General features: G+C 31.6%; 2 protein-coding genes across 3 annotated transcripts; both read left to right on the forward strand.

Moving 5' to 3' along the window:
- Positions 1-646: 646 nt before the first annotated feature.
- On the forward strand, positions 647-8,057 carry LOC116768369 (carotenoid isomerooxygenase-like). Its single transcript, XM_032659070.2, has 14 exons — positions 647-986; positions 1,080-1,217; positions 1,717-1,828; positions 2,608-2,754; positions 3,194-3,304; positions 3,535-3,632; positions 3,986-4,066; positions 4,192-4,272; positions 4,835-4,959; positions 5,177-5,353; positions 5,617-5,773; positions 6,386-6,447; positions 6,911-7,009; positions 7,294-8,057. The coding sequence occupies exons 2-14, from the start codon at positions 1,115-1,117 to the stop codon at positions 7,462-7,464; spliced, it is 1,524 nt and encodes a 507-aa protein (XP_032514961.2). The 5' UTR covers positions 647-986; positions 1,080-1,114; the 3' UTR covers positions 7,465-8,057.
- A 441-nt stretch (positions 8,058-8,498) lies between these two features.
- On the forward strand, positions 8,499-16,210 carry LOC116768370 (carotenoid isomerooxygenase-like). Of its 2 annotated transcripts, none has more exons than XM_032659072.2 (14): positions 8,499-8,642; positions 11,675-11,806; positions 12,163-12,274; positions 12,503-12,649; positions 12,957-13,067; positions 13,739-13,833; positions 14,197-14,274; positions 14,347-14,427; positions 14,505-14,629; positions 14,749-14,922; positions 14,987-15,140; positions 15,421-15,482; positions 15,572-15,670; positions 15,868-16,210. In XM_032659072.2, exons 2-14 carry the CDS (start codon positions 11,710-11,712, stop codon positions 16,045-16,047), a joined length of 1,515 nt encoding a protein of 504 aa, XP_032514963.2. In that variant the 5' UTR covers positions 8,499-8,642; positions 11,675-11,709; the 3' UTR covers positions 16,048-16,210. The 2 variants fall into 2 exon arrangements, with proteins under 2 accessions (XP_032514963.2, XP_032514964.2); XM_032659073.2 differs by lacking the exon at positions 8,499-8,642 and adding an exon at positions 11,123-11,298.
- The last annotated feature ends 1,693 nt before the right edge of the window (positions 16,211-17,903 follow it).

A 17,903-nucleotide genomic window follows, 5' to 3' on the forward strand; every position in this document is an offset into this window, starting at 1 on the left:
ATTAATATAATGTCATTAAAGATACTATGCATTTCACGTGTCGTTAATAAATTTTGTTTCTTCAACTGTAAAGTAGTTTTTTTTTATGACCTCTGCATATATTTCTAATTCCGTTCAAGTTCACGGAGTCAGGGCGCGGCTAAAGTTTAAGCGATTATATAGAAATAGGGAAAAAGGATAATACATTTTACAACACGGTTTTAGACAGACGTGTGCTATTTATGTGTATTATGTTTATATAAATATAAAGTTATTGTGTTGTTATGGATAAATTTAAGTCTCGTATTAATGTTGTTAAAATTTATTGTCGTTTCAACGACTTAACCCTGAACAATCATATGAATTTCCTTTTCCTATTTAACTTACTATGTTTAAGGTATGTTGGCGTTTAAGGCTCTCTCAATACGGTAAATAAAATTCTACACAATAAAATATGTTGAGAGAATTAAACACACTCACGGATAATGTTAAATTTTTTGCGGAAATATCGTTGACGTAATAAGTTACCTGAGTAAGAATGAATAATAGTGATATTAATATCAATTTAAAAATGTCATGATTTTAAACTAAGCTTGTCAGATGCTTTTGCTATTTCTATCAAAAATGTATAAAGATATTAATTTACACTGGTTGATAGATTGCTCTGTCATCACGAACACGTTACAATTAGATTATATGCTCTTGACTCCCGCCTTATCTTGAACACTAGGACCACAGTTTTATATGAAGGTCTATGTCGGGGTGAAGCCGCCCTGAGAGCTCTTATTTCATTGAATATCACCGCACCGTCCGCTCGCTCTGGGCTTCTTAGTCGTTCCCGGTTTATTTTTGGCAATGTGATTAGTCTACTACCGATGTTTACGAAGCATTTTTTTGATAATTCTATAAGAAATATGATTGAAGTGCTCTGAAAACTGCCAAGTCGCTTATTTTTCATATCAAAACGCAGACTTTTCATATAACGCAGACTGCTAGGTTCAGTAGAGGTTTGTTATTTGTGTTGTCCATTTCGTAACTTCTTGCAATAAGTATTTTTTTTATAGTTCTTTAAATAATTAATTTGTTTGTATTTACATAAGGTGATCAAATACAAAAAATTGCAATAAATAATACAATGGAACAGTGTAAAGAAAAACTTTATCCAAACTGTGACAACCAAGTCTGGCTGCGGTCTTGTGAAGTTGAAGTAAATGAGCCGATAACTGGCGAAATTACAGGTAAATAGCATAAAAAATAACAGGACATAAAAGTCCTTTACGTATATGGTATGAAGGTTTGAGGTCAACGCTCAACGCTGCAACTTTATGATTTGTAAAACTAATTGTAGGTAAATTCTAATACACGTTATTAGTCATCTTTTGGAGACAAGAAGAACGGCAAGAAAAAGTATTTTCTGGGCAAAAAAATAATATGAAGAGATTTAATGTTTTTCTCTTTTAAGGACTAGGACGTGACTAAAGTTTTAAAATAAAAATGTTTTAGGAAGACGCGTGTATACAGGACGTACTATGTAAATAGTATTATAGTTCAATAAATAAATATTTTTAGATTGAAATAGACCACATTGGAACTAGTGATCTGATGTTAGCTATATTCTACTAGGTATTAAAATATATTCAATTTATGTTGTTTTTACACTGGCTATGAGTTTGTATACCAGGTTAGCAAAAGAAATACTTATTAAGAAGTACTAATTTACATATAACGCTTTTCCAGGAGAATTTCCAAGATGGGTCCGAGGAAGCCTACTCCGTAACGGTCCCGGGTCTTTAAAAGTTGGCTCAATGAGATTCAAACACCTGTTTGATAGTTCTGCATTACTTCACAGGTAAATAAAATAGCAAACTCAATGTTCAATCACAACTCATTACATTCAAATAAACTTTGAATTGTTTCTATTTGCTTACCCTTAATGAAACATTTTGAACTCTACTAAAGCAACATGAACCTTAATTCTTATCGCCCTCTCTATATTTTTAGTAATTTAAAGTAGTATTACGAAATACAATGTACAAATTTATATTAAAACATTTTTTTCAGCTTTAGTATAACCCTATAAGTCGACCTTTTATGTAACATTGTGTACGTGTGCAAATCAAGTAAACAGTGACATTTTTATCTGGAGTTAAACTTTATTACAACGCCTTAATTTTTTTTTGTGTCATTTCATGTCATGTCATTACAGCCAGCGAGGGGCAAAGTGAAAGACGCTGGACAGAGCAGCCAAAGCCAGTAAGGCTTCAAATGGCTCGAATTAGTTAACATATATATATATATGTATATATAACATTTAGTTATTGTGCACAGTATTAATCATGTTTATTTCAGTAATAAACTTTTCTATTTATGAAGTATTTTGTAATTATATTAGCAGATTATCATTAAAATGTAAAGTTTGAAGCATTAATTTCCATTGTTTAATAATTGTCATCTCCATCTTCTTAAATTTAATCACCCTAAATCGAATAATTTACGAATAATTTTATTTGAATACTTACGTTTCGAATGAAGTTTCACTTGTACCGTGATTTCACGCAGCTCCCTTTTAAATCCCCCTTTTAAATTTTTATTTGTGTGGCCACTTCATATTTTTCATTAAATCTTCAGGTTCAATATACAGGATGGTCAAGTGACCTATCAATGTCGCTTTCTACGGTGTAACACCTACAATAGAAACATGGCCGCGGGTCGTATAGTTGTCACTGACTTCGGCACTCAGTCCGTACCAGACCCTTGTCATTCGATTTTCGACAGGTAATAGTTGTTTTTCTATATAAGTAATTATATGAAGGCAATTATCCACTAAGGTAAATAAATCTCAAAATATAGCAAACATAATTTTTTATTTTATATTCTTTGGACACTTCGGATCATGAGGTAAATCTTATTGTCACCCAAACTTACTCTTTAAGATTTTATTTTTCCTACTTGAAGTTATTAAATATAATATCTTATTGCCAAATCAAAACTGCAAAGTAGCCGTGTTTTTTTTGACACTTTGAAATATAAAGAGTTTTTTGTACAAACACACAAAATTACAATGAAAAATTAAATTAGGTACCTGGCTAAACAGTATCCAACCGTGTTTTAATTAGTAAGGATTATGAATCTGGAATATTTTTATAAACCAAATACCCCTTATATTTATATCCTATGTTATTCTACTAGTACTGTGAATATCTTATATTTGCAGATTTGCTACGCTATTTTCTCCAGGCGAAGCTTTGTCAGACAACGCTATGATTTCAGTTTACCCTTTCGGAGACGAAATGTATGCTTTCACAGAAGGACCAGTCATTCATAGGTGGCTCATTGTTATATAGTTATATTTAACATCTTCGGTTATTTGGATTTTGTACAAATTTATATTTTTATAAAAAGAGAAGTAAGATGTCTAGTATAGCTGTAGTTTACTTTTTATTCTATTCAAACTATTTCTTTGACCCTAAAATATACAATAATGAAATGAATTGGTTACTCTCTCTTTTTTTTGAGGGCAGACTGATATGTTATGTGGTTTCTTTGAAATTCTAGAATAAATCCGGTGACGTTGGACACTATGGAGCGAAAGAATCTTATGGATAGTGTCGCTCTTGTGAACCACACCTCCCACCCTCATGTTATGTCTAATGGTACGTATTACCATATCGAATGTGTGAAAAACCAACATTTTGTAAAAATTGCTCATCAGTATAATTATATTCATACAGAATACTTGTACATACATATTTTTATTTTTATTTTCGTACCGATTGAAATCTTTTTGGAACTATGGATCAAGGAATCTAGCAATATGGACAAATCTAACAACAAAGAAATCTAAAGCAGCTTTCATGAAGTGTGTAGGTTACACGAAATGACAAGGCTATTAACATTTCAAGTGACAGTCAATTTTTTTTTTAATTTAGTCAAAGCGCTTACAATGATTGCGTACTGTGATTGTGCTTCATAATATATGACAATTTTTAAAAATAAACTCTTTAAGGTGACGTGTACAATGTCGGCATGTCTCTTGTTAAAGGCCGACTTCGACACGTCGTTGTTAAGTTTCCATTTATGGAAAAAGGTGAGTTTAAAAATATAAAAAAAATTTTTATCATAAGTAATTTATTTTAAACTGGATAAATAAATCAAAGTTTCCTTTATTGTTTTCGCTATAAAGAAATATATAAAGTGGTTATAATTCCACAGGAGATATGTTTCAAAACGCAACCATAGTAGGCAGTATGAAACCTCGCTGGACATTACACCCGGCGTACATGCACACATTTGGTAAATATGTTGTTCATCTTAATAATGTTTCTATGTTCCTTGTTATTTTTAATACATTTTCTTACTGTTACAGATGCAACCAAAAGTTTGCATTTCTAAACGCTTTTAACTTAAGCCTAGCGCGGCTTATTATAGTTTTCTTTTGTAAAAATTGGCATAAAATATTGATCTTACATATTTTGCAAAACTGTTCTATAATTAATTGTATTTTGGTATCTTCTCAGATGATATTAAATATAGTTATCTAACTAGGACACTAACTCCGCTTAAAACATTGCTCTCTCTTGCTAGTCGGATAAAGAAAAACATCAATAATAGATACATAATTCTTTGTCATACTTAATATGCGATACAGTTTTTGAGAAACCTTTCAATGTTTTTTTATTAATTTTGAGACGGAATTTTTGTAAGATTTTCACATTACTCACTTTCAATTTTGATGACAAAAAACTATATGTTTAAACTCACAAAATATATTGAGTATAAAGTCTAAATATTAAAATTATTCTTTAATGAATTTAATTTTTTTTTCTGTACAATCTTTATTTTGTTCATACAACAGGGATAACGGCCAATTACTTCGTCATAATTGAACAGCCCCTGTCCGTGTCAATATGTAGGCTGGTACACAATCAGCTCAGGAACCGGCCTCTAGCCTCCAGCCTGAAGTGGTACCCGGAACATAAGGTTAAGAATAACAGTTTACAAGGTTTTTAACAAGGTTTTAGAGAACATAAGTCAAATACTCTGTTTTTAACTGTTGAACTAATGAAATTATTATTTGAAGTTTTTAAATAGATATTATTCCCGCGATCCATGCCGTTGTGCCGTTTTTATTTCAAAGATTTAAAGTATACATAAAAACTATAATATCTGTTAATAAATATAGATGTTTAAATTTTAGACGAATATCGTACTAATAAATCGTGAAACTGGTAAAGAGGTGAAGAGGTATGAGACGGAGACACTATTTTTCCTCCACATCATTAACTGTTACGAGATTGCTAACAAACTGATAGTAGATCTGTGCTCGTACAAGGACGCCAAAATATTGGACGCCATGTACATCCAAGCTATTGAGGTAAGTTTGTACAAATACCGTCATGCGCAAAGCTATTGTTATTGTTGTTATTACATAACAAAAATAAAGTTTAAAACCAAGCCGGCTATTAAAAATCTAGACTCAGACTTCAGACTGAAAGACTGAGGACGAGCGGTTGATTATAAGAACCGTTGTTGACTGATCCGCGTGATTTATTAGAATTTTAATTAAAAAATATAACATTGATCCTTTTTAACATTATAATTTATAATCTAAATATCAAATAACAATAATGTTTTTAGACAATGCAAACTAACGCAAATTACGCGGATTGGTTTCGAGGGAGACCTAAGAGAATTGAAATAGACCTGAATGCGCCCATTCTGACGCACTTCAAGCCGAGCTTGTTGGCCGATTTGGGCTGCGAGACACCCAGGATTCATTACGATGTTTATAATGGTTAGTATTACATGTATATTTATTACTAGTTTTCATCGTGACACTACATAACAAGCGTTTCCCGTTTTTCTTTCAATGAACTACACTAGTAATGTATTCTGTGAAAAATTCTGAATGACAAACTTAACGGTTCACATGTAGTGGCTATTCAAACTAGCCGTAAGAGTACTGAAGAAAAGTGTTTTTTAAATAAGAATGCATAATGCCGCTATATTTCAAATCATAACATGTTTTTAGATGTGTTTTATAGAAAATTGCTCTTATAATAAAAAACCTAAAGCTATCATGATATCTACATATACTGACGGGTTTTGTTATTGCGACTTGGAAAATTTACATAAAGCAAGCAACGACGAAAAAACAAACTCGCATTTAAATGAAACAGTTAGTAATGAAGGAACTTTATTGTTACGTTAAAATTTATGAAATTAATATCTAAGATATATTATTCATCTCATCTGCCCGTGATCACGGTCGCTGCGAAGTAACCGAAATTTCGGAAGTGTCTGCTTCAAAATAATAAGAAACGCGTACATATTACTTTTATATAAATGAATATGTAGTTTTTCATTGTGTAGTATGGCTTGTTGTATTTCTGGGTTATTCTTTCAGGTAGACCTTACAGATACTTTTACGCTATCAGCTCTGACGTCGACGCTGAGAATCCTGGATTGGTGAGTTTAGTAACAGCTGTTGTCATAGACGTATATTTTATAATTTCTCTAACGTCTGTGATGTTCATCTGTCCTGGGTTTAAGTTCAACAGATAACTCATAATTGACCTTCATATACTTATTCGACGATAGTGTAAATTATATAAAAAAAATAATATTATAATTTTGAATAATATATATATGTATATATTAAATTGTGTATAAAGTTAACTGTAATTATTAATAAATACAAAAGACTTAAAAATAAATTTCAAATAAACGGTATTTGAATCAAGAAAAAGCATCGCATTGTTTTTATTTAGTATAAATCATTATTTTTAAATGTTAATATATTCTTATTAAGTTGAAAGATAATTACAATTACATAAAGTATTATTAAAGTTTTAATGGACTTTAAGTTGTCTTACATTATTTATTGCTTTCTTTTTATTGCAGATTTTTTTAATTGAGAATTATTTTTTAGATAATAAAAGTCGACACAGTCACCGGTCAAACTCAGACCTGGTTTGATAATAACTGTTATCCGAGCGAGCCCGTCTTCGTGCCTCGTTGCGACGGAAAGGTAAATCAAAAATATTAATACACACCGAATAAACTGTGAGTCCTGATCGAAGTTGAGCAATTAATTAATATTATAAATATATAATTTGCTGTTTGACATATATGTATATAAAACCGTTAATTCTACACCGGATTACAAAATTTCTTCAAAACTAAAGACAAAACGTTTTAAATGCAACTACTGAATGTTTAAGCTGAAATCTTTACTTTACTTTTTCAACGGAAAATTTCTAAAATACCTATTGAGTTAAACTTCCATATAAATCCTGAACCTTCAATCTCCAGTCCGAGGACGACGGTGTTCTTCTAACCGCTCTGGTGAAGGCTGACGACTCTCACTCAGTCTCCCTGGTATGTCTGTGCGCCGTCACCTTAAAGGAGCTCGCTCGGTGCACCTTCACGACACCGTCTCCAACTCCTAAGTGCCTTCATGGGTGGTTTCTACCCGACGTATAATTTTATTCATAACTTCAGAAATCTATTAAATTGTTATTGTAAAAATGCATGCCATATTTTATGATTACATCTCATTTGTTTTATGATAATTTTTAAACCCCTCGTTAGTTTTATTGTGATTTATGTATAATGTTTTATATAATGTTAAGTTAAACGGTTTTCTATTTGTTTGTTGTGAATGTTTTTACTACAAATATGATGAATTGATTACCTAGTAAATAATAAAACAAAGATTAAGTTGAAAATATACATATGTATAGTGGTATAAGCGAAGTAGTTTATACATGTACCAAAGTTATCTCATAGAATGACTTGTTATTGTAATTTTTATTATATAAAAAGTAAAAATTTTATTTATATTCTGAATTTAAATATGTTGGTCGACAGGAGGTTAGATACATTTGGATGATTTTTATGTTTGAAAACAGAAGACGTCTTCAATGAGGTTCAATAGCGCTGTGACGCGGATTGAGTATTGAGTGACCCATGTTATCTGTAGAATGGCTTATGTTTTGATTCATTACATCATTCGATTAACCTGTGTGATAAAGTAAATAAACGACAAACATACCCTTTGATTACTATGGCAAAAAGATTAATTTTAAGTCATAATGTTATATAGTAAATGGTTTGGTTTGCAACCTTCCAAGCATATACACATCTTGTAAAGTGTCATCGCAATCTGTAACAATATCCTTACACATTTTACACAAACAAACATACCAATAGCATTTTATCTGTATACATTATTGCGCTATACATTCAATTAAACGTAATAATAAATCGATATTAAATAAAAAGAAATAAATAAATATAAAAGCCAAACACTCGAGATTGTTTGCATTTGGACAATGACATAATACTTTTGAAAGGAGTCCGATGCGGGAGAGTTGTACCTACTACGTATATTTACTCATTTTATTAAAAACGAGAGCAAACAAAATACTTCCCTAAACGAGGCAGACGTAGAGTTACTGTTAAATGAGGAATGAGACGATAGTTGTTTTGTTTCCGAAGTTATTATTAAACAAAAGCTTGGTGCTAAAACGTTACTTCATCCTGGACACCGACAGCAAGCGAGACACATGTGCCGTGATTCACGAGTACTTTAAAAACAATTGAATACGTTATTTTAATATTGTTTTGCGAAGATATTTTCGTGACGGACGTTGCGTACGGTGAGTAATATTTCTTTTTATTTATTTATTTATTTATTTATGGAAATGTCTTTTAAATTTGTCAGTGTCGTTACGTGTGAGACGAGAACAAAGATTATTTGTGTATTTTTCCTTTATTTCTTCTTATTATTTCATCTTATTCATATTTAGGTCTTTGTTTACACGAAAAAGAATATTAAAAACGATGTGCGTAAGAGGTTAATATGTATCCCTTAATAGGCAAATATACTTTAAAAAGTTATAAATTATCTATATATTATATATGCTACCGTAAATAAAATGCAGCAATCGTTTATAAGTACAGAGTAATTTAAAATATTTTTGTTTAATATTTAATCTTTAAATTTTTCAATATTCCCGGACTCCCTGAATAAATACTATTCTCCTAACTGAGATGTAGCTATGTGTCACCGTTATTATAATTTAAAACTGAATATTTTTCTTCTGTGACTTATTTAACACCACACATACGTAAACTGATAAAGTACTGTTATGTTTTCGAAGCAAACACAAAGAGATTAATTCGTTTGTATGAGGTAAACAATATATAACAGTTATTTACGAAACTCAAAGTGACAGTTAATTGGGATGAAAGTTTACTTCAAAGCCGGATCGGCAATGATTTGGCGATCAGTGAATATAAACGACTGGAAAACTCTGCTTGTCTTTATTTTCTTATAAAATTTATTTAATGATTTTTTTTTATTATACATAACAATCATGAAAACACCCGATTGGTTGAATTTAAATTTAAGATTTTAATTAATAATATTCATAGCGTTTCCGCGCCTCAATCTCAGAGTGTTTGGTGAGATTTTTTTTATTTTATTTTATTAATAAATATATAAATTGAAATTAACTATGTGAACGTTGTGTTCAGATAAAAATTTTAAAGTTGACCTGCATCGGTATCAAGGTTTTATTATCTCGACGACAAACAATAATATGAACAAAAAAAATTAATAATAAATGCATATTAATCATCTGTTAACTCTAGGTTTTATTAACCTCCGACCAAGTCATCATTATATAGCAGTATTTTACAAGTAATTATCACAACTTTCAAGATACAGATATAATAGTGTCGTAAACAATTTATTGACAACATTGATTGCAAATATTCTATTAAATTATAGATGATTATTGAATTGTTAAAAGCTAAAATATTGTTATAATAACTATCTAGTAACTAAGATCAAGGTCGAGTCTCCTATTTCAAGGTACAAGTGTTTTTTTTTAATATAAAACACAACGCTGTTTCAATTGTTTATTATTTTCTGTTGATCATAAAATAAGACATAAAAATAAGTAAATAATATTTTGATTTAATTTAATCAAAAAGACGGAGTTTTATTTTTCTTTGTTTTTAGTAATTAATGAAAGGTGAGTATATTTCTTTGTTTGTTGGATTTAAAGATTTAGAGATATGAGAATGTTCGTTTTTAAAAATATCTTCCCATAATCATTATCGTCTTGTCGAGTATGGGGACAATAATTTCAAAATTATATATTATTTTTATGACTTATGAAAACTATTAAAATGTTAGGTGGTACTTGTACGAAAATTGATGAATATTTTCATCGCTACCGGAGAATGAAATTATAAGGTAATATAAAATACGAGACGAACTAACATGTGTCCAGTCTGTGTTGTTTTGGATGTCACACTGATATAGGAAATTGCATTGCAATATTATTAAAATAAATACTATTATGAGCAGAGAAAATTTAGGTAGAGATCAAAAATATATAAATTTAGTGTGTATATAAAATATATTTTATAAAGTTATGGAGAAAGATCATTTTAATGTCAGTTCGTCAAAAGTTTTATACAGGCCTAACTGATCCAAAGAGTTTGCATATTGAAAGATCTTTATTCGAATGTTATATCAATAATTATTTTTGCTACCATCACTTGAATTAAGATTTTCACATTGATCTTCGAGTGTCATGTGCCATTATGTTTCTTCAAAACTTAAGGACTCTCTATAAATGCTCTGCAGAATTCAGGTTCCGCGGCTGTACGGACGAGGCTTTGTGCGTTGAAATTTATTTCCATCTATTTTCGTTTCAACAAAAAGGATCGAAAACATTTAGGAACCTTGTAGTCTATTCAGATTTCGCGGACAAATTTTTTGCTCAATACAGCATGAGATATGCAGCTTTAGATTATTTTTTCCTCAAACGTAATTTAAATTGATTATAACACACTCCGACCGAACTCCTGACCCATATGGCGAATCAATTAATTACTGATAATAATCAAGAAAAGAGAGAGACTTTAAAATAATCAAGAAAACATTAAATTTTTTTAACAATTCCTTTCATATCGTTTTGGGCATTCACGACTTACTCAACGAATGATTCACCTGACTACAATCACCTTTGACCGGTCTTTTCAATGTCATGTTCAACGATCATATATATCGTTGTCAGAGTAACAACGTCTTTCTGGCTTACGCCAACTGACGGTGAAATAGGCCAACTGACTTACGGTGAAATTAATTTTTAATCAACTCTGAGAAATCCGAAATAGTTTGTTGTCTATTAAAATAAACCCTTTTAAAATGTAGCGTCATCACAATTTCCTGTCACAATGTATGTGTGTACTTCCAGTTCCAAGTGTACCGAAATCGACCATTCTCTTCAAAGTAAGGTACTATGCTTCCCACGAACTCTTTAAATATTTCAGCTTAAGTCACTCTTAATTGTTAAAATTCCTGTTTAGCGAAAATATTCCGGCTGCTTTAGGCTTTTAGGCATACGACAAAAGCTGCAAATATATATATATATATATATACATATAGGTTCGTTACTCTGATTTTTTGCTGTCAGAACGTCGAAACTTAAATCATTCTGACCCTGGGGACCTATTCTATTAAATTGTTGACCTCATTTAAAATAATAAAATGGATATGATGCCGGCTAACTCGTTCAGTATTTTCGAAGAGTTGAAAACGTTCTTTATCAACATTTAATGAGCTGTTGGAGATAAGGTTGCAATAAGTTCATTACTCTTTCTATTGTTGCAGAATAAGGTGATCAATTGCTACTACTGAGAATAAAAATGTCTGATACAGAAAGATTATACGATTACAATATGAATATATGGCTGAGGAATTGTGAGGAGGAGATACAGGAACCGATTCGTGGAGAAGTGACGGGTGAGGTTTTTTTTTACATATAGCCCGAGATCCCGCAGCCGCCAGACCTTACTTATTTTCTGATAAACAAAACATATACACCTAATTGGTCAGTTCCATGTGTAACAGTAGAAAACACGATTATCATTTAATGCTTTTTAATATTGTTTGTGTAAAATCATCTTGTAATTTGGCCAATGAAAGCTTTTAATAATATTTAAATAAGTTATTATCATCTAATTGTCCAACCATTGCCCAATTATGCTAAAACCATAAGAATTTTAAGATTCCTTGCTTCAGAAGGTGTCTGGCAAGTTTTTTAAAATATTATATACAATATTTTATACAAACTTTTATAACTTTTATATATATTTCAGGTAAACTTCCCTCGTGGCTCCAAGGTACTCTCGTCAGGAATGGTCCGGGACGAAATAAAATCGGTGATTGTGAATATGAACACGTCTTTGACGGACTGGCTCTGTTACACAGGTTCAAAATACTGTTCATTGTAAAATATTTTTGATATCGTTAAAATAGCATCAATTTTTATAATATTATCGTTTACCTAGTGTCTAAGGGTTTTTGAAACAGACAAACAAATACTTCGTGTATACTGTTTTGCTATATGAAATAAAAGCTAGAATTTATAAGAACTCATACCAGAAAATTAATTTTATTTACTTTTAATTTTATTTTATATATAAATTTATTTTAAAGGTTTGATATATCGGAGGGTCAAGTTACTTATCAATGTAAATTCGTGAAGTCTGAGACATACAAAAAGAATATGGCAGCCAATCGCATCGTGGTCACAGAATTCGGCACGACGGCTGTACCGGACCCCTGTCGCAGTATTTTTGACCGGTAATCGTTTCGACAAACAATAATAACAAGAAATTTTACCATTAACTTACTCTTTATAGAAACTCACTGGTGATCATTTAACGTTCCTCCATCAATGTATTGCTTTAGTTATTCAGAACTTGGCAAACTTAAGGCATATTACACTGTTCTATTTTAAAATAATGAGTGTTAAAAAAATATAATTATGTAACTTACACTAACGATTCTGTGGTATATGTTTTTGAAGGCACATGAAAAGTAAATAGCCCATAAATTTTATCCAAACAATAGCCGATCAAATATCACTTTACAATTCTTATTGTTTCAGTATATCCTCAACGTTCAGATTGAATCGAGATAGAACAGATAACACCGCAGTATCTATTTATCCCTTTGGAGATCAAATTTATGCGATGACCGAAGTACCCGTTATTTATGAGTAAGTTTTAATTTAAAGTCATTAGTTATTAATTGTTAGTTCTGAATTTCACTGTTCTCTATATTTGGACCAATTTTGTAGCCGGATTAGGTGAGCGCGAGGTCCACAGCAGATTGTTTGAAAGCTTTGATGTGCTGTTGATTTACTTTATCTATCCACTACTTTAAGCAGAGGCTATGCGGGTAGACTCGCCTTTTTGAGACACTCAGTATATTCAATGTAATTTGTTCAGTATAATACGAATAGTTAATTTTTTAAGTGGTTAAAAAATGAAAATAAACTTAATGAAAAAGTTCTCATTCCTGTTACGGTCAACTTCCGTTCCAGTATTCTGTGAAGATATGACAATTAATTAGCATTAATTTAGCAATTACCCACCCCAGGGAGCGGCTGTTAATTTGCTTAACTATAATTACATTGGACTGTATCGGACCCTAGTGAATTGCAAGTTGCTTGCTGGAATCCTGGTTTAGCCGATGAAATTGTCACACTATATTCCTCTTGTTTATTTATAGTTAAGTTTAAATAGTTAAAGTGTAAATTTATTGAAATACGATAAAACTTCGACCTCCTTATTAGTGTATTAAAACCTAATACAGTATACATCCAACAATAATAAACAGCCGTAAGTTGCTTAAATGTGTTTTAATTTAGAATATTTTGTTTAACAGAATAGATCCCAGAAACTTAGAAACTGTTGGCAAGAAAGAAATAGAGAAGTCTTTAATAGTATGTCACACCGCTCACCCACATGTGATGCCAAATGGTAAGGGAATTTACTGCATAAAAATAGAACAATAAAAAGGATGTAGTACCTTTTTTTATTTTTATTGTAGATTATGAAGAGTAACATTTAAATAAAACTATTCTGAAAACGATTCACGTAATTATGCTTGAGTTAAAGTTTAAAAAGATACAAGTAATAATTATAACTTAATTCCGCTAAGTAAATAAAATAAAATTTGTTTTTATAAAGATATGTTTCTATACATTTTTTATTAAAACAATATCATGAAGAAAGAAATAAAAATATTCATTAAAATCACATGTTTATATATAAACATTAGTGATGGATTGTGTGACATTTTATTGAATGTGGTAACGTTTGTTTTATTTTAAACATTTACAGGAGACGTTTACAATCTAGGAATGAGTAAAACAAATGGTCTTAAACACGTAGTCGTTAAGTTTACATACAGTGATAAAGGTAATGTATAATAATATGAAATATAATCTATTTTATGTATAGTAATGTTTAAAATATGCTGTTATGTTTAAGGAGATATGTTTGAATCAGCGGAAATAGTCGCCAGCATGACTCCCAGGTGGAAACTCCATCCGTCATACATGCACTCATTTGGTACATACCTTTTGAAATTAAATTTCATGATCGTAATAAATCCGTTAGCATTCGTTATAATCGTTATTTCATTTAAGGCATAACGGAAAACTACTTCGTGATAATTGAACATCCGTTATCGTTGTCTTTATTGGGTATGGCTCGGAGAGTATTTATCACCGCCCCGTTTTCCTCCGTCCTGCACAGCTATCCAGATCAAGACGTTAGTAGTATTATATTTATTACACTAGCCAAAAAATATGTACCTACATTTTCTTATGAACCAAATGCGTTTTTTTTCACACGTAACATTTATTTAAAATATTTTGTTGATTTTTACAGACTCAAATAGTCCTTATTAACAGAATAACCGGCGAGGAGACCAGATACACAACAGACACCATATTTTATATGCACATCATCAATTGCTTTGAATCGGATGGGAAAGTTATTATTGATTTGTGCAGTTACAAAGACGGAAAAATCATTGAATCCATGTACACCAGAGCTATAAAAGTAAGATTTTACTGTTACAATACCGAATTTTGCAAATAGTTCTAAATAATATTACAAATTCCAGTCAATGCAATCTAATCCGGAGTACGGTGAATGGTGCGAGTGTCGTGCAAAACGCCTCGAAATACCTCTGGACGCGGTCGACTGTAAGGTGGAAGCCAAGTTGATCGCTGATGTTGGATGCGAGGCTCCGAGAATCAATTACGATGTTTGTAATGGTAAAAGCATCGCTTATTTATTAATAGTAAAAGTCTAACTAGTATGTTACTTGGTATTTAAATGCCTTCAGTATTTTATGTACAGCAATATTCCCATAGATCACTAATCTGTAAAGCGTTAATTAGGATTTCCTAAATTAATCGTACCGGTAGGGCCACTTTCCATATAAGTGAACTGTGAAGATATATAAATGTATACTATATATGTTATTTAGCGGCAACTTATAGAACAACAGAACCTTTCCTTCAACATTAATTATTTTTTACTTTAACTCCACAGCTAAACCGTACAGATATTTCTATGGCATCGGTTCCGACATTGGTAAAAGTGACTCGGGCAATGTGAGTATTTAAATATTTGTAAATATAATTGTATTTTTTTTATTAGTGAAGCAAAATTATAAGAAATATATTTTATTAACATTTTTCAGCTCGTGAAAGTGGATACAAAAACCGGTGATTACAAAATATGGTTAGAAGAAGACACCTATCCAAGTGAACCGATTTTCGTGCCTCGTCCGGAGGCTGTGGTAAGATTTAACAGATTGTAACATCATTATCAAGTTGTCTGACACTGTATTACACTGCGACATGATTTTAATAATAATGTTCAATTAACAAAGTATCAAGTAACTGTCTAGGCTTAAAATACATAATTCACTAATTATTTTTTGCGAGACTCACGTGTAATATAGACCATTTAAATGATTAAATACTATTGTTTCAGGATGAGGATGACGGTGTGCTCTTAAGCGCTCTCGTATGGGGAAGGGATGATCACGCGATAGCTTTACTAGTTCTGGATGCTCGCGATTTGAAAGAAATAGCACGTGTTTGCTTCAAAACCCCCTCGCAGGCAACCAGGTGCTTCCATGGGTGGTTCCTACCCGGCCAACAACTCAAATAGATATACTTACTCGTAATCAATTATATAAAAGTAATAGTAATTACTATAAACATAGAGGCTGGATTTTTTTAAATTAACGGTTGTATTTATACGAGTTCTTCGATACTGTTCGATGTATATGTATTGTGCTGCTTCTGTAATAAAATAAACTTTAAATGGAATATCATGATTTTTTTTTATGTGAAAGGTGGCAAACGAGCAGACGGCCTACTTGATGGGCAGTAGTGATCGTCGCCCATGGACATCCGCAACATCTCTGTTGCGGATGCGTTGCCAACTTTGGTTGTTTAGGAAGAGGTAGGGGTGGGAATAAGGAAATAACAGGGAAAGGGCAACCGGCTCTCTCACTCATCGGGCGAAACGCACCCATTAAAGACTACTTCACGCCGATCTTCTGTGAGAGGGTGGTGTGTCCCCGGTCGAGCCAGCCTATATTCGATCTGTAGTTACTTAACCTCACCTCAGGTAGAGCTTACTCTATCACCTATATAATGTAGAACATTATTCCTTATTTACACAAAAAAATATATACATTATTTAACTTTGGAGTATTCATACCGCGTACTGGATATATCTTTATAGATATACGGTATGATTACTCCTTAGAAACATTCGTGTGTATACTAAAGACATCTTAATAAAACCGAATGAAAAACGCGTATTAAACGACAAATCGTTTCATAGATAACATGATCAAGACATACACCATACACAGACACAAGACATACACAGACACAAGACATTATCACCTCTATATTTCAGTGAGTGCATGTTAGTTATTTTCATACTATGAGACATCACAAATTTGTCGTTACTTAAATATTTTTTTGAACTTCAATTCAGACTCGTGTTATTGAATATTAATATATATATTTCCAAAGTAATATATTGTTTGCAATTTTCAAGCACGCTTACGATATATTAGTAAAATCATCATTTTTTCTTTTTAATTTACGTATATATGATAACCTTAAGTGTTTAAACTTATCATGAAATTGTAAAGTGTGTTGACGACACGATGTTTATTCTACAACTTTATCATTATAAATCTAGTCCCAAAGTAAACAACAATATATTAGTGTAATTTATATGATAAAATAATTATTTTCAGAATGGAATTACAAGTAAAATATATTAACCCAATTATATTTTCCTTGTATTAAGATTCTTTGTCAACAAACATTGGTCTTATTTTAACCGTCAGTATGTGATGTAAGTAAAGGTAAAACAATAAAGGCAGAAAAACAGTTTGACTCAGTTACTTTAGAAATTTTCACGGAATTGTTTTATTTATTTAACTGTAGTTTGGGAAAGGGTATTACCTTTATTTCATTTCCAAGTAAAGAGCAATAAAACGATCCACGTGTGGACCAAAAACTTGCATTTTCTTATTAATACAACGTGCATTGTAACTTTTTACTTTGTCGTAATAGTTTTAAATTAACAACACTCAATTATGAAATAGCAATAATAATATGCAGTAACTTTTATGATTTCTAATGGGCCTAAATGATGTTTCTAAGTTAGAAATAAGATTTTTATAAATAAACTGGAATAAGGTAGAAAATCTCATAGAATCAGGTGACCTTTTTTTTTTTGATGACGCAGGGAAACTCTTTTTACGAGCCGTCTCACCGGCCTTGGTGGGGCCGGAGAGGATGTGTGAGACTCGACCTGGGCAGGTCCCTATTCACTAAAACCACTGCGAAAGCCATCGGCCGCTATGTTGGTGCACCCCGGATCTGTCAGCGACAGGGCACACCAGCGACTGGCCGGTCCTGGCAAAGACCGGACTTACTCGCTCGGAGAAAGGGGGTGATCCCGGCAATTAGGACCGCCCCGACGACGCCGGACTT

Source organism: Danaus plexippus, chromosome 4 (assembly GCF_018135715.1).
Source record: "Danaus plexippus chromosome 4, MEX_DaPlex, whole genome shotgun sequence".
Taxonomy (NCBI): domain Eukaryota; kingdom Metazoa; phylum Arthropoda; class Insecta; order Lepidoptera; family Nymphalidae; genus Danaus; species Danaus plexippus.